Here is a 23,969-nt window from a genome sequence, read left to right on the forward strand (position 1 = left end):
AAGGTCAGAGTTGAATGAGCTGGAGGAAGGGGATGGGATTGAGGGGCAGAACACAAGAGAGGCAGCGTGAGCTGGGTCCCAAACCGCCAGTCAGAGTTGAAGCTGAGGGAAGCCATCAGAAGGAAGGCTTGCAGAGGTAATTTGTGGGAGAGCAATTATGCTGAGTTTGTCCTTTGCCATCTTCCATGACTATTTCTCGGTTCCCTGAAGACCTGAAATAATCAGGTGAGCTATAGGTGAGTCCAGCTTGAAAAGCAACCCACCTACATGAAAATGTAGACCAGCACTTCAGTAAGTGGTGATTTGTCTAACAGCCAACACTGCCAGGCTCCTCCAGATGTGAATAATGATCTCACACTATTAGCGAGACCTTCTGAATCATTCCCATTCAGCCTTTCAGGAAGATAGCTGTTGCTTTTTCCTCTTTTTTTTTTAACATTAAAAAGTTTATTTATTTGGCTGTACTGGGTCTCAGTTGCAGCATGCAGGATCTTCGATCTTCATTATGGCATGTGGAATTTTTCTAGTTGCAGTACATGCAACATGTGGGATCTTAGTTCCCTGACCAGGGATCCAACCCGTGTTCCCTGCATTGGAAGGTGGATTCTGAACCACTGGACCACCAGGGAAGTCCTGGGAGGGAAGATTTTAACTCTTAGTTGCAGCATGTGGGATCTAGTTCCTTGACAAGGGACCAAACCCAGAACCCTTGCATTGGGAGCTTGGAGTCTTAGCCACTGGGGGGAAGCCCTGATAGCTGTTGCTTAAAAGGTGTCTTACCTGGAATTCTTCCTTGGTTCTCTAGCCCCAGCACTGTAGTCCTAAAGGGTGACTTGGAGATTTGTATGTCAGAAGTTGGACACGAACTATAAACAGGTCAACACAAGGGCCAGAAGTTCATTTGGTCTTTGGAGGCTGTGACTTGCCTAAATCACATAGCTGACACGTCTAAAGTGGCAGTAGTGGTAGAGAACCCGCCTTCAGTGCAGGAGATGTATAGTAAGAGACTCGGGTTTGATCCCTGGGATGGGAAGATCCCCTGGAGAAGGGCATGGCAACACACTCCATGGGCAGGGGAGCCTGGAGAATCCCATGGGCAGAGGAGCCTGGTGGGCTATAGTCCATAGATGTCTCAAAGAAACAGACTGAAGCGACTTAGCATGCATTCATGCAAGGTAACAGGGACCCAGCAATTGGAATTCTTCTGGCAGTCTCATTCCCAACCTTTCAAAGGCTCAGAGATTCTGGGTCTGGCAGATGCTCAGAAAGCATCTGGTCCTGTGGCTTACCTGGGGTTCGGGGCTGTCAGCCCCCTTCCCACTGCACTCTGCACACTCAGTCTGCGGGAGCCCACTCAGGCTCTCGTCTTCCCTCCTCCAGGACCCCAGCTCTCTCTCCATCTTCAGCCCAGCCCTCTCTTCCAAAATGCAGGTATGGACCGCCAGCGGCCTGCCGGACCCCTCCGCCCAGACAGCTCCCAGGCAGGTCCAGAGGCAGTCCTTTTCCTCCTGACATCTGCCTTCCCTGATATCACTCCCATAGCTGTAGGTCCCACCCCACTAGAGACCCAGGCATCCTCCTCTTTCTTTTCCTTCATCCCAGTCAGTCTGATTCCAACTCTGTGACCCAACCTCCTCAGTCCTAGGCTCTGTGTCCCTTTCTCTCCATCCCTCTGCCCCTGCAAGGCCACTCTCCCCCTTCAACTAGCATGAGATGAGGGACTCATCTCATGGGAGCACTTTCTGTTTAACAGCTGTTGGTGACTCACCATTATCTTCTTTTAAAGTCCAGCTCCTTAGCTCGACTCCCAAGGCTGTGGACTTCTCCAGCCTCTTAGCTCTGTATCCGTCTGGAATTTTCCTTGCACGCAGGAGCTCTGTTGTCCGCAGCACCAGGCAGCTCTCACTTCTGGTCTCCTCACCACAGCCCTCCTCTCTCCATGGAACGATTTCCCTTCTTCCCGCCCACCTACATTTGCCTTTCCATCTTGGCCCGCACCCCCTCCAAGAAATCCTACAAAACCCCTCTTCTCAGGGTGCCCACCTCCCTGCACCCACAGTTTCCCTGTGCACACCCTACTCCCTGTGTTAGGATAGTCCAGCTTTCTGTCTTACCCCACCAGACCCAGAGCTCTTTGAGGGTAGAAACCATGGTCCTTATTCCTGTGTCCACCTGGCCTAGCAATATGCTATCCATTCATGTGGATTAAATGCAAGAAAGATTTTTTTTTTTTTCTGACCCGTAAATTGAGGCCCAGGAAAGAAAGTTCCTGACCAGTTCAAGGTCATAGGGCTGGTCATCCCAGAGCCAGGCCTGGAACCCGGGCTCCTGAATCAGGCAGGGTTCTACCGGCACCCACGCCTGGGCAGAACCCCACGGAATCAGCCCAACATCCCAGACACCGCGTGACTCACGCTCGCGCACCGCATCCCGCAGCTGTCACCGGTCCCCCACGCCCCCGCCCCACCCCAGCCTTAAGAGAGTTAGAGGCCGGGAGCTGGATCCGGGCGGAGGGATGGGATCGGGGCGCCGCCCCCAGCCCGGCATCTCGAGCCTGCGAGGCCCAGCGCCCCCGCTCAGCCGGCGCTGGGTGCCCGCGCTCCCGCGTGCGGGCGGGCGGGCGGAGAGCCGGTGCGGGCGCCGACGCCGTGGGAGGGGGAGGGGCCCTCGGCGGGGCGGGCGGCGCGCGGGTCACGTGGTGCGGGTGGCAGCGGCGGCGGCGGCGGCGGCGGCGGCGGCATCGGTGCGCGCGGGCAGGGGCAGCGCGGCGCCGAGCCACGGAGTCGAAGTCTCGGGCGGGCGCGGCGGCGCGGGGCGCTGGGGCGGCGCGGCCGGGCCGCGGGCCGGGCGGGTGGGCGGAGAGCGCCGAAGGGCGAGGCCCGGCTGCAGGGGCTGCTCGGCCCAGGAGGAGCCCGCGTCCCGCTCAGCCTTGCAGCCCCGCGCCCTTGAGCATCTTCCCGGAGGAAACCGAGACAAAGGAGGATTCATGTCCAAAGGTAAGGAGGCCGGCCGGGCCATCGGCGTGCGCCGGGAGGCGGAGGCTGCGGCCCCTACCAGCCCAGCTGGAGATGCTACCGGGGGAGGGTTGATGCGCGGAGGAGCCCACGCACGGTGACATATGTGCACGGTGGCACACTCCCCAAGATGTCCAAGCCCGGAGAAATGCACAGACGGGAAGGCGGAGAGACACGGAGACTCCCGAACACGCAAGCGGGCACCGCGATGCGCGCTGGAGCACACTGAGACGTGCACACACATGCACACCACGCACAGGTATCGGTACCACCTACAGCCGGGCTCAGAGACCTGTGCGCTGACACATAGACCCCTTCCCCCACACACAGGGGCGGGCGGGCGCACGCTGAGACAGGCACCAGCTGGTGGTCTCCAAGGGAACTCGTTGGCCTCCAGAGGACTGGGATGGAGGAAGGGGTATATATCTCAGGGCCCTTTGCTTCTGTGAATGGGAAAGTACTAAGATATCTTTTGTGATTTCTCCGCTGAGAGCCAGGGGCTGGAGTTGGGGTGGACTGAAATTGCCTCTGCGGGTGGGGGTGGAGTCTTAAAGACTGCTGGGGTCTGGGGGTTGGGAATGATCTCCGGATCCGGAAGGAAGAGCCTCCCCACCCCCTGGATCCTCGCGAAGCCAGGAAGGCAGGTGCTATTCTGCTATTCTGGAAAGGTCCCCTCCCTTTGCGGCCACCTTCCCAGCAGAGGGGTGGGGTCCCTGGGCCGGACAAAGACAAAGCCCGTTCATTTCCCTGTAAAAGAAAGCACCAGGGCTCTTGCTTGGCAGGGAGGTGGGGGCGGGGCGGGGGGTAGCCGTTTCTGTGGGGACGAAGCCAAAGCTGAGCTGGGGATGGACAGGGTCTCTCCCAGGGGCACGGTTGGGGCAGGTGGCTCCCAGCAGGAGGTGCTGCAGGCCGGGCCCCGAGAAAGCTGGGCGCTCAGAGGGAGCCCCAGGAACCACATAGGCAGGATGGCATATTTGAGTTACATCCCGCTGTGAGCCCATCCGGAGCTCTTCCCCACCCCTGGGGAGCTCCTCCTCCAATCCCTGTTGTGTGGGGAGGTCTCATAACAGAGTCTGTCTCCGAGCCTGGGGCCCACCCAAGAGCCATTTGCTGGGTGGGAGGTCAGCTGCTCCACCAGGGGAGCAGCATCCGGAGGAGGAGAAAGGTGATGGCTCTGAGTAACATCAGCCTTGCAGTGAGGCTTGCATCCGTTCATTCATTCCTGAGTGAGGCTTGCGTTCATTCATGCATTGCTGAGTGCCTTGTTATACTGGGTACATTGGGGCACAGAAATCCATAAGACATGGCTCCTGCCCTGAAAAAGGGTGGCAACTGGCATATGTCCAGTGCCAGGTTTATGCCCACACTTTTGTGTAAGCATCAAAGCAACCCAGCGAGGTCGGGACTGTCCCTGTCTTCCTGAGGAGAACACTGAGGCTCCCGGAGGCCATCCGCCTGGGAGTCAAGGATGGGCCAGCTGCCCGTCTGGAGCTGGCATGGCCTGACCTGGAGGGGCTGCAGGGGCAGAGGAGGGAGCTACAGAATTTAACTTTGGAGCTGCCTACGCCCTGTGCTCTGGAGGTCTCCTCAGCAGACAGTATGAGGCAAGGACCTTGTCTGGGGTCTAGCCGTGTCCTTGGCGTTTAGTCTAGGGTTTGGCTGGAGTCAGCTCTCACTGGAGGGCCTATAGAATGGCCCGGATGGGATGGAGTGAGTGAGTGAATGAATGTAATGAGTACAGAGGTACTCAGGGGGCTGAGGCAGCACAGAAGGGAGGCATCCACGTGAGATGGGAAGGCGGAGGCTTTCCTGTATAGTGAAGGAAGGTCGACAGGGGCTGGAGCGGACAAAGGGTCTTCCAGCAAAGGCTGTGACACCGTGACCGGCTGCAGGTTTGCAATACTTGTGGCTGATGGGTGGTTGTCGTTAGCACGTGACTGGCATGTAGTGGCCATGTGGTTGGGAGGGGCATCTTGCCAGCAGGAGCTCTGTGGGTGCTGACAGGTGCTCGATGGAGGAATAAAAGTGGACTCTGCTTCCGGTCTGTTGGAGCCCCTAGAAGTTGCCCGGGAATCTGGTCAGCTGGCCTCTTCTCGAAACCAAGTTGTGCTGGGGAGTGGTCTTTGAGGCTGCTGCGGTTGATAGGCCGGGGCTGAGAAGGCCAGGGTGAGGATGCAGACTTTTTAAAAATCCTTATAAAAACTCCCATAAATAAATACCAGACTCATTTTCCAGGTCTGTAGAGTAAGACCCTGCCCCTCCAAAACACACACGTGCACACAGATGGCTCCATCTCACAACAGTGGCTGTGGCGACCCAGTGGGCTGGCCGTGGAGGGACCCGGGGGATGGAGAGGACCGGCCTGGCAAGCAGCTGGATAGGGAAACCAGGGCATTGGCCCCAGTGCAGGTGTGCTGAGTCGGGCCCGGGAACCACGTGCAGAGTGGAGGCGCAGGCCAGGCTGCTGATAGTCAGCTGCTTCAGGCCCGAGCCAATCTGGGTGCCTTCTGGAGCCGCCTGGCTGGCAACAACTTCCTGGGAAGCAGGAGGGAACCACGCCAGGCCCTGGGGAGGTCCCGAGACTCCGTCAGATTTGGCTGTGCCCGCGGATGACAAGGAAAGAACGGTTTCCGGTGGAGAGACATGCCAGGACCAGGGAGAGGACCAGGTGGTGGGGGAACAAGAACAGACTCCTGGCTGGCTTTGAGGGTGGGGGAGGGAGGTGCTCCTGTGCCCTCTCTCTCTTTCCCATCTGCTGCTCCATCACTTCTCCCTGTGAGCCAGAGACCCTGCAGGGTGGTAACCAGGAGCCATAGGATTCTAGAATGGCCAGGTCGGAAGGGGGCCTCCAGAGAGCATGGAGTCCAGTGACTGCACTGGGTGATTAGCATCTCGGGCACCTCCCTTTAACAAGTGCTTTCTCATGCACCACTTCATTCCCCCTCCTGGCTGGGAACTGAGAAGGGGCAGGACCAAGAGGGTTTGCAGCAATGAGGCAGAGTGGGGGTGCATCTCACATGCGGGGCTCCCCACAGCCTTCGTCACTATCCTGAGAAGTTTACAGAAGAGGAAGCAGGTGCATGGGGGCAGGTGGTTCACCTGAGGCCACAGAGAAGGCAAGTCACAGAGGCAGGCCCTTCCCACGTCACCACACACACCGGTCTTATCGGGAGGGAAGTGGAGATGCCATGTCCCGAAACCCACCTTGGAGGGACAGTGCCCTGATGGGGGAACACAGATTTCTCATGTGTATGAACATGCCCATGATGCGCCAGACCCAGAAGGGTGTTTGCCTTTCTCCACTGGGGAAGGGCTGTGACCTCAGGCTCTCCTTTCTCCTGTTACCCACCACGCCAAGAACACAGCGTGTCATGTCATCTTAGGCCCATGACTGCCCCTACTTGGGCCTCATCCTCTCCTCATTGGTCAGCAGGGGAGACTTACTCCTCCTCAGATTTAAAACTAAGGCTTGGAGAGGACTTCCCTAGTGGTCCTGTGGTTAAGACTCCATACATCCACTGCAGGTGGCATGGGTTTGATGCCTGGTCAGGGAACTAAGGTCCTGAATGCTGTGCAGTGCAGCCAAACAAAAAATTTGAAAGCAATAAATGACTTAAAAAATAAGGCATGGAGGCTGTCTGGGGAGCCTCAGGGCACAGAGACCCCTACTTTGCACCAGTGCTCATGGAATAGAGGGGACACAGACTGGGAGACACGATTGATGCTCACTCTGCTGAGTTGAGATAGCCCCATGTGCTTCTTTCTTTCTTTTTTTTTTTTTTTTGCTTCTTTCTTTAAAAAGATTGTTTGGTTGCATCAGGTCTTAGTTGTGGCACGCTGCATCTGTCATTGTAGCTCACAGGCTGTTTGCAATGCACGGGCTTAATTGTTCCTCAGCAAGTGGGATCTTAGTTCCCCTACCAGGTATTGAACCCGCACACTCTGCATTGCAAGGCAGATTCTTAACCACTGGACCACCAGGGAAGTCCCAGACCCATGGGTTTCTAAAAGACAAAGCAACTAGGGCAGGAACAGGCAGTCAATAGACATTAGGTCCAGAATCCTAAAAGGTCTTTGCTTTGCCCTTTATTTGGGTGAGGCAGGACTCAGGTTGGAATAACCCCAGACATCTCTTAGGTCAGTGGCTGTCAACTGTTGGCAGTGCCAGCCAACATCTGGCACGGTCTGAAAATGCTTTTGATCATTAAATTGGGAGCTACTACTGGCATAAGGAAATGACAACCCAGTCCAGTATTCTTGCCTGAAAAATCCCATGGACAGAAGAGCCTGGTGGGCTACAGTCCAAAGGGTCGCAAAGAGTCAGACACGACTGAGTGACTAAGCACTCACAGGCATTTAGTAGAGGCCAAGGATGTTACTAAATGGACTACAATGCCCAGGACAGCTCCCTGCTCTAATTATCTGACCTAGCATGTCAATAGTGCCAAGGCGAAGAAACCCCTGGGTTAGAGACACAGATGTGGTGCTTTGGAGCAGCGAGGTGCATTTGAAAGTACCCCAGCAACGGGAGGGTCTGGGTACTGGTCCAGATTTTCCATCTGACTTGTTCTATGTTCTCAGGTGAGCCCTTACCACTGCCTCCCACTCCACATCTATGAGATGGGAGACCTGTACTGGAGGACATCCACGGTCCCGTCCAGGCCTAATTCTGTATGATTGTGTATCCAGAGACTAATACTGTGGTGCCCATGTGACCTCAGCCTGCCCCTCCCACCTTGGCTTTGCAGGGCTCCCGGAGACCAGGACGGACGCAGCCATGTCAGAGCTGGTGCCCGAGCCCAGGCCTAAGCCGGCAGTGCCCATGAAGCCCATCGGCATCAATCCCAACCTGCTGGGCTACATCGGCATCGACACCATCATTGAGCAGATGCGCAAGAAGACCATGAAGACCGGTTTCGACTTCAACATCATGGTGGTCGGTATGGAAGCTGTGGGCTCCCTGGAGACCCTGGTGGCAGGCAGCACCCTTTAGAATCCCACTTCTTTCTTTAGGATGGCCTCAGCCCTGGCTTCTTTAGGATGAGCTCTTTCTCAGAGGAAAGATCTCAGCGTGCTGATCACAAAGGCCTGACTCCTTTCTTCCCACACGGCTGGCTGATCTGAGGGTGGGAGATGTGAATGGATGATGGTCAACCTGGCCCCGGCACCCCCTCTCTGTACAGACAGCCTTGTAGCTGTGCTCAAGGCCTGGGAGCACCACCCTTGTTCTTCCCCACCTTCAAGAGTTGGGGGGGATCAGAGGAAGGGTGGTCTTCTTTCTGATCTTTGGTAGTGCTTTCAAGCTTGAAGAGAATTTTCAGGACATTGGTCACTAAGTAGGGTCACTGGACCACAGAATATAAGAGCAGGGAGGGACCTTTGCCTTTGATCGCAGTGACATATTTTCTCAGTTGCTGAAACTGGGATCTGGGAATCATCCTTCTTCCTCCTGCTTTATCCCCCTATCCAGTCGGTCATTAAATACTGTCAATTTTACCTCACAAATATCTCTTCCAGTCTGTCTACCCTCTCCCTCTCCACTGCCAGCACCCTGCTACTACCCTGGGTTACCACATCTACCTGACTCAGAGCTGCTTATACATCTGGGCCAGAGTGTAAATCATCTGAAACATCTTGCTCTAAAAAACATTGGCTAAACTAGACAGCATGCATGATGACATTGCTTCTTTTTCTCCTGATTCTCCGTCTTCTTCAATCCATTGTCTCCCAGTGACTGAATAATTTTTCTACCCTGCAAAACTCATCATCACCCATCCTACTTAATAATCTTTCTTAAGTTTAAGGGTTTGAATTCCTAGCGTGGTCTGGTAGTACTTCTACACTCATCTCTTACCACTTCCCATGTAGCATCTCTGTTGTTATTCAGTTGCTAAGCCATGTCTTACTCTTTGCAACCCCATGGACTGCAGCACACCAGGTTCCCCTGTCCTTCACTATCTCCCAGAGTTTGCTCAAATTCATGTCCATTGAGTCAGTTATGCTATCTAACCATCTCATCCTCTACCACTCCCTTCTTTTTTGCCTTCTTTCCCAGCATCGGGGTCTTTTCCAATGAGTCGGCTCTTTGCATCAGGTGGCCAAAGTATTGGAGTTTCAGCTTCAGCATCAGTCCTTCCAGTAAATATTCAAGGTTGATTTCCTTTGGGTTTGTTTGGTTTGATCTCCTTGCAGTCCAAGAGACTCTCAAGAGTCTTCCCCAGAAGCACAATTCAAAAGCATCGATTCTTCACGTAGCTTTCTTTATTATCCTCTGATTCTTGTGCATGTTTGAGAAACACTCTGCTCAGACCAGTGGTTTTCACCTATCTTTTAGTTATGGAGCTCTTCCTTGGAATGAAATCTTCTTCAGAAGCACAGTGTCAGTATGCAAAGTAATTCCATCTTTAAGTGTGATTAAAGACTAAAAACTTAGGTCAAGCAAAAATGAAATGAAAACCAGTATGCAAGTGCAGAGGTTGCCCCTTTCCCAGTGCTCCCAGGGCTCTGGAAGGAGAGAATGTGCAACTCGACTGACGTTTCCCCAGGTCCTTCACCAGCAAGTGGGAAAGCATTCCCATCCACTCACTCTCCCTGCTCAGCCTCTAGCCTCTCCAGTGAGTGGTCAGTGAAGGACTTGGATCACAGCTCTAGAATTCTGTAAGCTCAAGGGAGAGATGCTAGGCTTGGGAGCTGGGCCTGGGGTCTCCCTGCCTTCTCATCCTCTTCCTGTCTTGCTGCAGGTCAGAGTGGACTGGGCAAGTCAACATTGGTCAACACCCTCTTCAAGTCCCAAGTGAGCCGCAAGGCCTCCAGCTGGAACCGGGAGGAGAAGATTCCCAAGACAGTGGAGATCAAAGCTATTGGGCACGGTAAGGACCCAGCAGGGACCATGACGGGCGTTGTTCCAAGGGCCTCTGCCAGAAAGGGGGAAGAATGGGGCCTCTGGGGGATGAGACAAATGACAGCCTGAAGACAGAATAGAATTAAGCCCTTGAGCAAGATGGAGCCAACTCTTTTGACTGTAAGTCAGAAAAGGGGGTGTGGAATTAGAAATGATGGAGGACTTGAGTGGGATGATAAAGCCTGGTGGATTTTTTTCTTTTCATTAAAAAAAAATACTTATTATTTTTTATTTGGCTTCACCAGGTCTTAGTTACAGCACGTGGGATCTTTAGTGAGGCACGAGAACTCTTCACAGCGTGCAAAGAGTTCACGTCTGCAATCCTAGTTCCCTGACCAAGAGTTGAACCTGGGCCTCCCTGCATTGGGAGCATGGAGTCTTAGCCACTGGCCCACCAGAGAAGTCCCAAGACTGGGTAGATTTAGACAGACAGAGGGGTAAAGAAGGCATTCCGGGTGCAGGGAACAGCATGAACAAAGGTGTTGAAGTGTTGAGGACCCTGAACTTGATTTTTCCAGTCATTGGTCCTGTAGAAGTAAGGAGCCCAGGTCTCCCCCAGCTGGTAGGCAGTGGGACACCTGGCGTCAGCTGGAGGAGTGACCCCCGGGTGCCTTCTCTGTTCACTCCCCAGTGATCGAGGAAGGTGGTGTCAAGATGAAGCTGACTGTCATTGACACCCCGGGCTTTGGAGACCAGATCAACAATGAAAACTGGTATGTCTGCCTGTGTGTGAGACCTCCATCCTAAAGACTGCAAGGCAGACACTGAATGTGGAGCAGATTCACTCAAACTGAGAACCATCTGTGCCCTCCATGCTGAGGGCTTAAGTGGCAAGACTTGCTGAAGAGGGGAGGGGGTTGTTAGGAAGCAAGCAGAGAGGACCAAATGGGGCCCAGGCGTGAGGATAGAGGGGGACAGAGCAGAGGGAATGTCAGCCGAGGCATTGCCTGGAGATGGGAGTGGGTCAGGAGCTGGAGCAATGGAGCAGGGGGAGCTGGGGTACAAACCCAGGCGGACCTGGAGGTTGTGGCAGAGAGCTTGGCCTGAGGGCCAGGTGTTGGCCACCTAGACAAAGAGAGGGTGGGAGGAAAACATGGGGGAGGGCAGTTTCCATGAGGAGAGAGCCTCTGGGGATCCAGCGTTTAGCCAGAAGTGGGGAAGTACACTGCCCGGGTGAGGATGGAAGTGTCGGCCTTGAACAGAATGCACAGTGCCTGCCTCATGGTGTGGCCAAAAAAAAAAGAAAGAGCACAGTGTAAGAGTTCTGAGTTGGGTCTTATTCACTCTCTTACTGAGGGCTCCCCAGGTGGCTCAGTGGTAAACAATCTGCCTGCCAATGCAGGAGACACAAGAGATGCAGGTTCATTCCTTGGGTCGGGAAGATCCCCTAGAGAAGAAAATGGCAGCCCACTCCAGTATTCTTGCCTGGAGAACCCCATGGACAGAGGAGCCTGGCGGGCTGCAGTCCCTGGAGTCACAAAGAGTCGGCACAACTTAGCAACTGAGCACGCACGCACACACTGAGGACTGTAGTCTGAGTCAGCCGCCCAGAAGGCGTGGAGGACCTGCTCTGAGAAGGTGGGCGGAGGCCAGTATGTGTGTGCTTTTTGACTGGGGATACGAGCAGCCAGGCATACATCTCAGCAGAAGGCTACTGCCAGTCAAGAGGAACAGAGATCTCTGTTAATGATTTTAGTGCTTTTCTAAGTCGGGGAAGGTGTAAGAATTTGGGTCCAAAATTTTTTTCCTGAAATACAACTATTGAAGGGCCTGTTTCCCCAAAGCACAGAGAGCCTTATCTTGTTCTTTGTCCCGAATTCCTTCCAGGATATATTGTAGGTCAGTGACTACGATGGCTAATGACTTAATCCGTGTAAAACCAGATGGCAAGTGACACTCCTTGCTTTACAGAAGGTTCTGGGCAGAAGTTTGCTCCCAGACAGGGGTGAAGACAGCTATGCCTCTGTGAGGGAGCCTGGGCTGCCCCAGACAGACAGGGCCTCTCAATAACATACCTTGGAATTGGCTGTGTTGATCTCAGAAAGTGGCTGGTCACTTCTTCTCTGGCTGTCCACACACTCCTAGAGAAGGAAAGGTCACTATCACAGCAACAGCATGATAAGGATGAATTATTGCGCTGGGATGATTATATGCTTGTGCTTACCCTGTGGATTATTATAGTGCCAGGGTTGAGAGCTTTCTCTGCGCCATTTCTCTGTTCAGACCAATGTTGTTGTTTAGTCCTCAGTCGCGTCCGACTCTTTGCAACCCCTTGGACTTGCAATAGCCCATCAAATTCCTCTGTCCATGGGGTTTCCTAGGCAAGAATACTAGAACGGGTGGCCATTTCCTTCTCCAGGGGATCTTCCTGACCCAGGGATCGAACCTGCATCTCTTGCATTGCAGGTGGACTCTTTACCACTGAGCCACCAGGGAAGCCCCGTTCAGTATTATACCTCTGTTCTAATTCTTACATGACTCCCTCCAGGCACCTGTTGTTACTCTCTTTTCACTTATGAGAAAAGAGCTTCAGAGAAGGGCAGAGACTTCCCCAGAGTGGCCCAGCTAGTAAGTGATGGATGTGGGGAAAGTGCACTGCTGTCAGGAGTAGGGTGGGTTTCTGCAGGTTCCCGTAGGTCAATCAGGGGGCTCGGACCCCAGAGGAGTTCTGCCCTTGCTAACAGGGAAAGCCACCCATGGGGGCCAAGGGAGAATAGTCAACAGGTCACCGAGAGCCCTCGGGAGGCAGGGATTGAGATGGAGGTGAGAGCCTGCCTCCTGACCCTGGTGAGAGGAGCTCCCGGGTCGTGTCCTTCTGAGACCTCCATCTGCTTTTTTCCCCCTCCTCCAGCTGGGAGCCCATTGAGAAGTACATCAACGAGCAGTATGAGAAGTTCCTGAAGGAGGAGGTGAACATCGCCAGGAAGAAACGCATCCCTGACACTCGTGTCCACTGCTGCCTCTACTTCATCTCCCCGACCGGACACTCGTATGTGCCAGGCCTGCCCCTGTCCCCCAGCCTGCCTCCTTTGCATCATTTGGTCCCAACCTATAGTGAGTGAGTGATATCTAGACTCAGCTGGGGAGGTCAGGTGGGCCCCCACATAGTCATGGCCCTGGGAGTCCCTCAGAGATCCTTGACAGGAGAGAGAAGCTCACCATCAGCCCTTATGCTGTCCATCGGTGTGTTAGCACCATAGCATCACTGTGCCAGCAGACAGAAGTTGGTTGCTGTGGACAAAGGGCTCCTCGTTTGTTCAATAGATACTTGCTATGCAGAGGCCTGGGGTCAGGGGCAGCAAGAAGGATGAGATGGGAAGGGCCCAGGCTACTGGATTGGGGCTGGTGTTCAGGTGGAGGTAGGGAGGGGTGACCCAGCTGTAGACATTTGGAGGGTAGCCAGCCCAGCAAGAGGAGCCAGGTGTCCAGCGATGAAGGCTGACAACCATCGGGCATGCCGGGAACTCTGGTTGTGAGTATCAGGCAAGGCTGAACGATAGGGAGTGCCACTGGAGAATGGAGCCATCCAAATAGACAAGCAGGCCACCTTCCTGCTGGGGAGGTCTCCTAACTGTCACTGAGCCCAGCGGCTAGGCAAGAATTTCATTCTTGAGACGATGGCACAGCGCGGCAGGCCCCAGGTTTTAGAGGAGCCAGACGTTCAGCAGGTTTTCAACGGTGCAGCTCAGGAACTCGGCAGGGAAGTTAGCGTTTATCCCTCCCTAGAGCCTGGACCCAAGGTCAGAGCAGGCCAGCAGGCAACCTGACTTAAATGAGTCTGGTGGACTTCAAACTACAGCCAGATCGGGGCCCCAGAGTCCAGAGGCCCTCGTGTGGGGGAGGGGTCAGGCCCCAGCTGGACCCCTGCAGGACTACTGTAGGGGACCGGGGGGAGGCCTGTCCAAAAGTGCTGTCCCGTAGGCAGAATAGACACACATATGACCATGACACAAGGACGCATGGGTGGGGACAACAGTCCATGGCTGTTCCCAGGAGAAAGAGATCTCAGGTCCGAAAAGGTGTCATGAAGGAGTGGTTTGAGTGGGGCTTAAAGAAAGCCAGGATATGCCCCAGAGCCCAGGGAGAGAGAAAGGGAGTTGGTGGGCCACATGTGGGTAGAGAGTTGAGTTCTGTTCTGCAGACAGGTGATGGTGGCTGCCTCAGCCAATTCCCAGCCTAGTCCTCCTGTCCCAAGGGTGCCCCTGGAGTGGTGGCAGTGGCTGAGTGGGGGAGGGCATGGTGGCTCTGACACCCCACCTCCTTTGGGCCCCAGCTTGCGACCTCTTGACCTGGAGTTCATGAAACACCTCAGCAAAGTTGTGAACATCATCCCCGTCATTGCTAAGGCTGACACCATGACCCTGGAGGAGAAGTCTGAATTCAAGCAAAGGGTGAGAAGGCCCCTCCTCCTTTTCCTGTCCCCATGCTTGCCTCTCCCATCTGGTCCAAGCCCTCTTCTATCCTTTATTACTATATCCACCTCCTACCCCACTTCCCACCTGGCTCCTTCTCAACTGTTAGAGAGGCAAGGCTGGTGGAGAAGAGAAGTTAGCGCGGCTCCAGCCTTCTCGCCCTCCAAATATCTGCAAATACCACTAAATGCATAAATCACCTCCAACGTGAGAAACCACTTCGCACTGTTAGGTTGCTTGAAGGACAAGACTAATTAATCAACCACCCACTGGTCTTTATCGTTATTTTCCATAAGCTCTGTCCTGTGCTGGACACACAGGGGACTGGGTTGGTGAAATGCCGGAGAAGTATAAAGACGGTTGCTGCCTTTGAGAAACTTCATCAAGGAGATTACGGAAAAGCACTGGGTGACTTCCTGGAGGAGGAGACTTAAGCTGAGCTTTGAAAGAGGACAAACAGGGAGAGGCTGGGGGTGGCGAGCTGGACCTCTCCTCCCTGCCAAGAGGAGAGAAACAAGTATGGCATGAGCACTGCCCACATGGCATCTGTTCTCAGTGGTCCTGCTTGTCTGGATCCTGATCTTACACCCTGAGAGGAATAGACCGCACCCCCGGATTCTTCCTTGTGGCAGGCTGGGGTGGGCAGTGGTAACTGTGGGGCTGGGGCTCCCATTCATTCAGGATCCTCCTGCTGCCCAGCACCTCAGAGTTCAAAGATGACTGCCATTTACCCCTCCGGCTTCAGTATGCACACATTTGCACAAGCATGCACATGCACACACAGCCCTCTCTCTATCCTGACACTTGGCCACCATGCTTCTCCTCCCCACCTCTAGGTTCGAAAGGAGCTTGAAGTGAATGGCATTGAATTCTACCCCCAGAAGGAATTTGATGAGGATTTGGAGGACAAGACAGAGAATGACAAAATCCGGGTAGGTGCCTAGAACTCTGTTCATCACATAGATGCCCACACTGGTCCCCCTGGGATACGTATCATGTCCCACTTCTGTTTTTCCTCCTGCTTTCCCCTCTCCACACTCCCTGCCCCACCTTGCCTGACCCAGACAATGGGAGAGGATGAGGACTGGGGGCCCTGACTGTGACTGTAAAGCCAAATTCTCCTGTCCATTCCCAGAGCCAACAAAAGCCTCTGGTTCCCCCACCAGGACAACCACAACCAAAGTATGGGGTGATGGAAGGATACAGGCAGAAAAAGCTTCAGGCAGAGCTCCTCCTCAGTTTCTCCTTCCTTAAAATTCAGAGATCAGGCTAGATGAGTGGCTTATCGGCTCTTTTGCTCCCCTAGAAGGACCCTTTAAAAAAGCTAAGTGTCAGGCAGACTCCAGGATGTTGTTGTTCAGCCGCTCAAGTGTGTCCAACTCTTTGCGATCCCGTGGACCGCAGCACGCCAGACTTCCCTGTCCTTCACCATCTCCCGGAAGAATTTGCTCAAATTCATGCATTGAGTCGATGATGCCATCCAACCGTCTCATCCTCTGCTGCCCCCTTCTCCTCCTGCCTTCAATCTTTCCCAGCATCAGGGTCTTTTCAACCCTAACTTCTGAGCAGCCCCTGAAGTGTTTCCTGGGAATCTTAAGGCTTCATGAAACCTGGCTGGGAAACCCTTGACATTTATGATTTCCGAGATCCCTCTCAATTCTGAACTTCCACTGTTCTGTGATTTCTCATCAGAATCCTGGGTTCTAGTCTGAGCTTTCCCACTAATCGCTGTAACCTGGGACAAATCCCTTGCTTTGGCCTTGAGTCTCCTTCTCCATCAAGTGTGGTAACCTAGGAGAAGCCCCTCACCTGATGTAGTTGAGACAGGTAGTTCATTGAAAAAATCAGTTGAAGAAATCATTTTAAAAATGAAGATACAAATCTTAAATGTTTTAAAATAGATGTTTTACTGAATTATTAAATTATCAAAAACACATCATGTTCATTAAACATTCTTTTTATATAGAGACAAGGCCTCTTCTTTGGAGATAAGCCTACTCTTTTTTTTAATTCAGTGCTTTTTAAAAAAAATAATAATACATTTTTTACTACTTCTAGTCTCAGTTGTGGCATGCAGGCTTTTCATTGTAGCTTGCTGGCTTCTCTTTAGTTGGGGCCAGAGCACATGGGTTCTGTAATTTGCAGCATGCAGGCTCTCTAGTTGAGGAGCTTGGGCCTTGTGGCATGTGGGATCTGAGTTCCCTGACCAGGGATCAAACTCACGTCCCTTGCATTGGAAGGCAGATTCTTAACCATTGGACCACCAGGGAAGTCCTGCCAAATCCATTCTTAATGCAAAAGGAACTCACCTTTATCAAGTCTTTCTGAAACATTCCATTTTCAGAGAACCAGATCTCCACACTGATATGTCTGTCCTCAGCTTATATAGTAGTTAATTTATCCAAATGCAATAACAGTACACCCCAGGCAGATCAACTTGGGAACAGACACCTGCTGGAGTAGAGGAGCCTGGGTACATCAGAAAGTGGCCTTTGAACTCTGGCAGGGCAGCAGGTATGGGCCTCTGCCAGTGCGGGAGACCATGTAAAACTTATTACTTTGGCTGTCCATTGGGTGGGTGTTGTCTAAGAGGTCTGTCTTTCTTGACTAGCTCACAGAGTTGTTCCAAATCAAACCAAACCCTGTTAAAAGTACAAACCCTGCTAAAGAGTACAAAGCATTCTCCAGTTGTGGGAAAGCTGATTTACTGAAGTTAACCAGCCAGGCAGGGGAGCAATCAGGTCTGGGACCCTGGGACTTCAGACTCCCAGTCCAGTGCTCTTTTTAAGAGACAAGAGCCTGGCCTCTGCCATCAGTGGGATCACTGAATGAGCTTCAGAAATGTGCAGTTCAAGGTTAGAGGCCCAGGACCGTATGCCGTCCGACCCTTGGAGGCGCAAAGAGTAGAAGGATGACACGCGCGTGTGTCTCCTCTGTCAGCAGGAGAGCATGCCTTTCGCTGTGGTGGGAAGTGACAAGGAGTACCAAGTGAATGGCAAGCGGGTCCTCGGCAGAAAGACTCCCTGGGGCATCATTGAAGGTAATTCAATGCATCTTCTTGAAGAACTGGTTGCCAGTCAATTATGGTTATTAATTAAGCATCTGTAGGTCAAGGCACAGTCCTAGGATGCAAGATATAAAATGAATGCCAGCCAGAGCCAGCCAGACCCTGCCGTAAGGGGCTTACAGTCTAATTGAGAAGCTGAGACTCCTGAGCAGGAAGCAATAAAAGATGGATTTAGCACCTGACCGGGAGGCACTAGCTCGAGGGTCAAAGGAGTTCAGAACATGGAGAGATTAATAAGGATCAGAAAAACCAGAGAAAGGTTTTCACATGAAAGGAGGCATGATCTGAAAAGCTGCTGAAGGGTTGTTCAGATGTTGCCATTTTTATTTTATTAGGAATGATGTGACCTTGAGAAGGTCACAGTGATTCTGAGAGCTCTCAGAGAATCACTTCGGTGATGAATTCATCATGATACCCTCTGAAGGGGGCAGGGTAGGGATGGAAGCCCTGTTCTCAGATCATCCTCGCTGAGGCACTTGGGTCTCAGGTTAAGTGTCCTGCCGAAGATCACATGACTTATTAGTGATGAAACCTGGATTTTAGACCTGGATATTTTGATTTCAAAATCAAGTTTATCCCATTATATCATGTTGTCTCTTATTTTTCTATCTTTTGTTGGGATTTTTTAAAAATAGCATTTTCTCATCAATTGCATTGAATGAAATTATAAGAATATCTGTCCTACCCATAGATTATGAGGAAGAGGGCTCATGACTTAATTCTCTTCGGCTTCCATCGTCTTTGTCAAGTGATTTGCAAATAGTAGGCACTTGATCTGTGTTGAATTAGATTTATCAAGCCATCATGACCTTTTTAAGATGGCTCGATTATTCTCTCTGTGTGTTTACTGTCTTCCAATCAGATTATAAGCTCCTTAAACATGGAAATTGTGTCTTCGGCCTTGGACAAGTTTCTTAGACTCCATGTGTATTAGTTTCTTTTCCTATAAAATGGGAATATAATACTACCTATGAGCTATTATTCCATAGAGTCTAGAATAGTTTTGTGCCCTTGTCGCTGCTTCATGAATCCTTGTTCAATGAGTAAAATCCAGTGCAGTCGAGTGCCAAGATGAGCACACCTCTGGAAGGTGACAAATGCCCGGCCCATGGCTCAGTCCATGACCTGAACAGAAATTCACCTGCTGGTATCTGCGTCAGTGAAGTGACCACCTGTTTTTGTTGTCTGTTTGTTCACAGTGGAAAACCTCAACCACTGTGAGTTTGCCCTGCTTCGAGACTTTGTCATCAGGTAAGATGCACCCCTCCCATCCGATGGCAGGTTTAATTATTTGGGGTCCAGAGGCCACTTGTTCAGATCCACTTCCTCGGTCCCCACATCCCTCTGACAGAGCTTCTGCCGCAGTCCCAGATCCCATCTTGAAGGACAAGGGGCTCAAGAGGTGTCATTGGCTCTCTGGTCCCAGTCACTGGGTCCAGACCCTGGAAGCGATGTGTTGACCTCAGACGTGGGTCCTCTCTCCCTCATCCTGGCCCTAATCACATCCCTCTTTCTCTTGCCCTTCAGGACCCACCTCCAGGACCTCAAGGAAGTAACACACAACATCCACTACGAGACCTACAGGGCCAAGCGTCTTAATGACAATGGAGGCCTCCCCCCGGTGAGCGTGGACACAGAGGAAAGCCACGACAGTAACCCATGACGACCCTTTCTCTGTATCATCACACATACCCACTTCCCCACACACACACATCCTCAGACCACCACCCACCACCTTCTTCCTTTCTACTCTGTCCCACAGGCCTGTCTGGTAATTGTGGAGCATCTTGTCTACAGTGTGTGTGTGTGTTGTGTGTGTACGAGAGATAGAGAGTGTGTATGTGTGTGTGCGCGCATGTGTGTGTATGTGTGTGCGCCTGTGCAGGGCTGAGGTATTTATACTGCCTCCCTGGAAAGTTCCTAGTAAGCTTGGTTCCTCCATGGCTATCCATTATCTGTCTCCTTTCCTTGTGTCCCAGAACAAGGCCGTGTGCCTCACTCAAGAGGTCTGGGGGAGGCTTCATTTAAAAATGATGGGAGCAGGTGAGCCTCAGGTAATGCTTTCTTATCTCTGAACCCACCTGTGAGCAGGGACTGCAGAGATTCTCCAAAGACGGTCTGTGGAGCTCGACCTGGGATGGTGGGGTGGGGGGAGTTGAGGACTTAACCCTCCCTGTAAGCTCGGGGTGGTCTGTGGTGAGGCTAGGACTTTTTGGGAAAAGAAAGATCAGGGGAGAGCAGAGAAGTCGGCCAGTGCTGGGCTCCTGCAGAATTAGTGCCTACAAGTGGAGGAGAGCTCCACCCTTCGGTCTGTGTGGCATTCACTGTCCAGAAGCTACCACCTGTCTCTGTCGCAGACTGCTGCTTTCCACATGTCCCACCCCCAGCCCCCCGCCTCACTCTCCTCTGCTCCCCTCTTCTCTCTTTCTTCCCTTTCCCTCCTTCCTTTGTCCTGCCCGCTCTGACTTCTTTCATTTCCTTTCATTTCCTTTTAGCCTAATCCACTTGAGCTGCACTTCTATATTTAGGATTTATGTCCAGGTTTCTTCCCAAAGTGACTTTAGGCCACTTAACATCCCCAGTAAAATCACAGGACAGTACAAAAGGGGATTACAAGGGAAATCAGATCTGTAGAGAAGCATGGGAAACAGTTTCTGCAATTGAGCGATGAAAACGGCCCTGAGCTTGTGGGCAGCCTTGCAAAGGACGGGACACAGCGAGTTATGTGGTTCCCAGTGTCTGGTTAAAGAAACACATGTGCTGGTCAAGTGAGACAACCTTTGTTTTAGGTGTCAGGTCCTAGCAGAACTGAGTCTAAAGAAGTATCAAGAACAATATACAGTGTTTGTCTTTCTTGGTCGTTTGGCTTCGGAGACAGTTTTGAACCTCATCTCCCTCCTGTCCATCAGGATTCTTCCTCTTTAAAGCTGGCTTCTCTTTCTCCTCCTTGTATATACTTGACCTCCCTTTCCTTCTCTTCTATTCTCTTTCTCGTGTTGAAGCTACTTGCATTTTTGTCTGTCTTTCTCAGCTTTCTGCACTTCCTCTTCCTCACCCCTGTAGATATGCCCAGTGACACTCACAAGCCTACATGTAGCCTTTTCTTGCCTTCCCCTTCAGACCTGTATTTATTAATGCATATATTTTCCATGTTGTTTGACACACAAGTTACTCTTTCTCCTTTAGTCTGTAAGGTGGCTGAAATTTCAAGCTGGGGAAACAATTTAGCCTCAGGCAAGGGGAAAAATTGATACAGTTTACAGTAACCTCTTACAACCTCCTGTTTCATCTCCTGGTCCAACCCGAGGTGTTTTACTAGTCCTCTACAAATCCCAGCATTTATAGGCCCTTATCACTCAGGTGCTAGGAAAACATACAGACTTAAGACCAAGATTCAGCAGACCAGGAGAAAGAGCTGGGTGATCAGATTGCTAGTGGCCCCCAACTCATGGTCTCCAATCTTCCCTGGAAGCTCATTACCATTCCAATCCCCATCTTCTCTCACCCACACAGTTATCCCAGGTTAGGCACGAGTCAGAGCAGAACAGCGCAGGGTTAGAGTCCAGAGGTTGCTAAATTTCAACAGAAGAGGGACCCCTGGCTTATATGAAGACGTGGGACTAGACACCTTGGCCTCACAGGGGAGGTCTGGGGTGGGAGTTGGGGGGCCCTGGCGAGGCTGAGGAAGAGAATAGGAGAATGATGCCTGGGGCTCCTCAACCATGGTCTCAGCCTCCCTGGAGAACCTGTTCTGTATGTCTGCTGCCAGCTGCCGGTCTCCACACCCTCAACCGTTCTCAACCCCCTGCAGGGAGAAGGCCTCCTGGGCACTGTCCTTCCACCCGTGCCGGCCACCCCCTGCCCCACTGCAGAATGAAGGCCATTCCGAGTGCCGCTCCTCCCTCCATCCCGCTCAGCTCTTCTTGCTGCAGGGCCACGTGCTCTTTAGCGCTGTGTTTCGGGCCCACCACCACAGCCCCTCAGCCCTCAGCAGATGGGGGGGCCAGCTGCCTCTTTAGGACAGTTGCTGCTTCCATTTATCCACACCACCCCTCTCCTCCCAGTGGAATGGAGTTCCCGCCAGCACTGCCCCCCTCTATCGTCTGTGTCAGCCGATCCTATCCCATCCATAGGGTGAAAGAACTCACCAAGAGCTTCTTCTACCCTTGCGAACCCATATCAGCTACTTGTAACCATCTCCAAGGGATATGGCGTTGCTCCCTGTCCATTCATCTGCATGAGCGCTCTTGACTTCCTTAAAGGGTCAAGAAAGCAACTTTTCTGCTTGTCGGATTTGTTGATGTCAGCTGTGTGAGCCCCAATGTGGGACAAGGGTGTCTCCTTCATTGCTTAAAGCTTATTTGTAAGGATGGGTCACTCCAGATGTGGGGGAGCAAGGGCTAGGATCACTTTTTTAAAAAAATCACCACTGGTGACTGGCCCAGAGTGTAGCCCCACACCCTCCCTATCCCATATAACAGCCATTTAGGAATGGTGGTTTTCCTGAAGAGACATTCCTGGAGTTGACTTCCTTATCCTTAGATTTTAAATAAGAACTAAACACACACACCAAATTCTAGAAGCTCACGAGATGTTGAACTCTAGGAAGAAAAAAACACCCTTCTGTCCACTTAGCAATAAGAGGGAATCTCTTCCCACCTACCCTGGCTAGTCCTACACCCCACCCCTCCCCCACTCCATTAATGTGAGTAATGAATTAGCCTGGCCACAGTTGGTCACTGTAGGCTAGTGGAAAATCCCCAGTGGAGGGCAAAGCCCTCCCATCAGATGCATGAATGTTTGCGAATGTTGGCTGCCACTGCCCACCCCTGCACCATGTCTTTATGGACTACCCCTTGCCCACTGCCCGACCACTTCCACCTGGACACAACTGGGCCATTCATCTACAACCAAGTCCTGATGGAGCAAGAGGCCCAAGCCTAGGGGATGCAAGAACGACCCATTTCTTAAATGTTACCAGCCAATCTTTTGGTGACATTACGGTTAATTTTCCCAATTGAAAGTAAGCCAACAGACACTCAAACTGGTTGTGTAAATGTTGCTAGACTTTATGTGTTGTACAACTAAACATTGCTGTTTGAACAATAACTGTCTGAACTGTGTTTTATTTGTGCTCCTCAATCCTTGGCCAAATTAGCTATTACATCATCTCACTTGTGGAGGGTGAGACAGGACCATGTCGGTAAGAAGCAGACATAGAAATTAGAGATGGAAAAATTTTGTTCATCTTCAGTTGGCAAGAAGTTGGTCGCCAGGCATTATTCCCTGGAGTTTTGTATCCAAAATAAGTTATAGATCTTTCACACGACCTTGAGGGATGTGGTACTCTATGTAGCCTGTCTCCTCCAATGGAAACAATGCTTATTTTCATTCAGTTAATTTCCGAGCTTTCCCTCCTCCTTTTTCCAAAGGCATAAAACCAAAACTGTGAGAGGAGTGGATCCATCTTGCTAGAAACCTATTTCGCACTGAAGACTTTTTAGGAGTTAAGAATTTAAAGCACTAGCTTTTCTCTTATCTTTTTTGAACTTAAGTCAGTCTTTCCTGTCTATGAGGTTTACACTGTCTTCTATAGCCAGCAAATAACACAACTCTACCTGCACATCGTTTCTCTGAATTTGAATGTGACAACCATATGCAATTGTGTTTGGGTCCTCAACGTTCTGTATGATGATCTCAAGGTATAAATGAATGGTGGGGGTCAAGACTAGAGGAAGTGAGGTCAGTGGGCCCTTGGGGTCATTCAAATTAAATGATGAAGGCCAGAAATGGAGCCACAAGGAGAAGGAAGAAAGAGATTTGAGAGACAGTTGGGCTTCCCTGGTGGCTCAGAAGGTAAAACATCTGCCTGCAATGCAGGAGACCTGGGTTCGATCCCTGGGTCAGGAAGATGCCCTGGAGAAGTAAATGGCAACCCACTCCACTACTCTTGCCTGGAAAATCCCATGGACAGAGAAGCCTGGTAGACTACAGTCCATGGGATCGCAAAGAGTCAGACACGAACGAGAGACTTCACTTTCTTTCTTTTCTTAGCAAACATAAAATATTACAGCTGAAAGAAACCTAAGAGTTCTTCTAGTTCTTTCTTCAAACAGATAAGGAAACAAGTCTAGGAAGCATGATCATCTTGCCCAAAGTTATACACTTAGTTACTAACAATGGGGGACAGGACCTAGAGAGCAATGTGTGATGTTTGTTCCACTGCTTCACACCATTCCTGTGGTAGTCATACTTAAAAATATATGTATACACATATATTGGAGAAGGAAATGGCAACCCACTCCAGTACTCTTGCCTGGAAAATCCCATGGACAGAGAAGCATGGTAGACTACAGTCCATGGGATCGCAAAGAGTCGGACACGACTGAGCAACTTCACTTCACTTATACACATATATATTTCTGAAATCAGGATACATCTTACAACAGATGTCAGTGGATTTAGCAGCTTTTCCCCCTTAGAGTTACACTTTAAAATGGTGCATTTTATAACTTGTTTAGTTGCTAAGTTGTATCTGACTCATCATGACCCCATGGACTGTAGCCCACCAGGCT

At 51.6% G+C, this 23,969-nt stretch overlaps 1 protein-coding gene across 6 annotated transcripts in view; it reads left to right on the forward strand.

The window, feature by feature from the left end:
• The window catches only part of SEPTIN3 (septin 3), a 27,827-nt gene extending 5,324 nt beyond the window's left edge, over window positions 1–22,503 (forward strand). The window contains exons 1-11 of one of the 6 annotated variants that reach the window (XM_005207431.5): window positions 2,855–2,996; window positions 7,763–7,954; window positions 9,755–9,883; window positions 10,547–10,628; window positions 12,767–12,904; window positions 14,189–14,306; window positions 15,164–15,259; window positions 17,268–17,367; window positions 18,594–18,645; window positions 18,922–19,015; window positions 21,206–22,503. In XM_005207431.5, the coding sequence (XP_005207488.1) occupies window positions 2,987–2,996; window positions 7,763–7,954; window positions 9,755–9,883; window positions 10,547–10,628; window positions 12,767–12,904; window positions 14,189–14,306; window positions 15,164–15,259; window positions 17,268–17,367; window positions 18,594–18,645; window positions 18,922–19,015; window positions 21,206–21,271 (1,077 nt within the window). In that variant the 5' untranslated portion in view covers window positions 2,855–2,986 and the 3' untranslated portion in view covers window positions 21,272–22,503. Of the gene's footprint in view, window positions 1–2,854; window positions 2,997–3,159; window positions 3,274–7,762; window positions 7,955–9,754; window positions 9,884–10,546; window positions 10,629–12,766; window positions 12,905–14,188; window positions 14,307–15,163; window positions 15,260–17,267; window positions 17,368–18,593; window positions 18,646–18,921 lie in introns of those variants that run through there. The other 5 variants (NM_001076949.2, XM_005207430.5, XM_024992236.2 and 2 more) reach the window with 5 other exon arrangements.
• The last annotated feature ends 1,466 nt before the right edge of the window (window positions 22,504–23,969 follow it).

Source organism: Bos taurus, chromosome 5 (genome assembly GCF_002263795.3).
Source record: "Bos taurus isolate L1 Dominette 01449 registration number 42190680 breed Hereford chromosome 5, ARS-UCD2.0, whole genome shotgun sequence".
In the NCBI taxonomy this organism is placed as follows: domain Eukaryota; kingdom Metazoa; phylum Chordata; class Mammalia; order Artiodactyla; family Bovidae; genus Bos; species Bos taurus.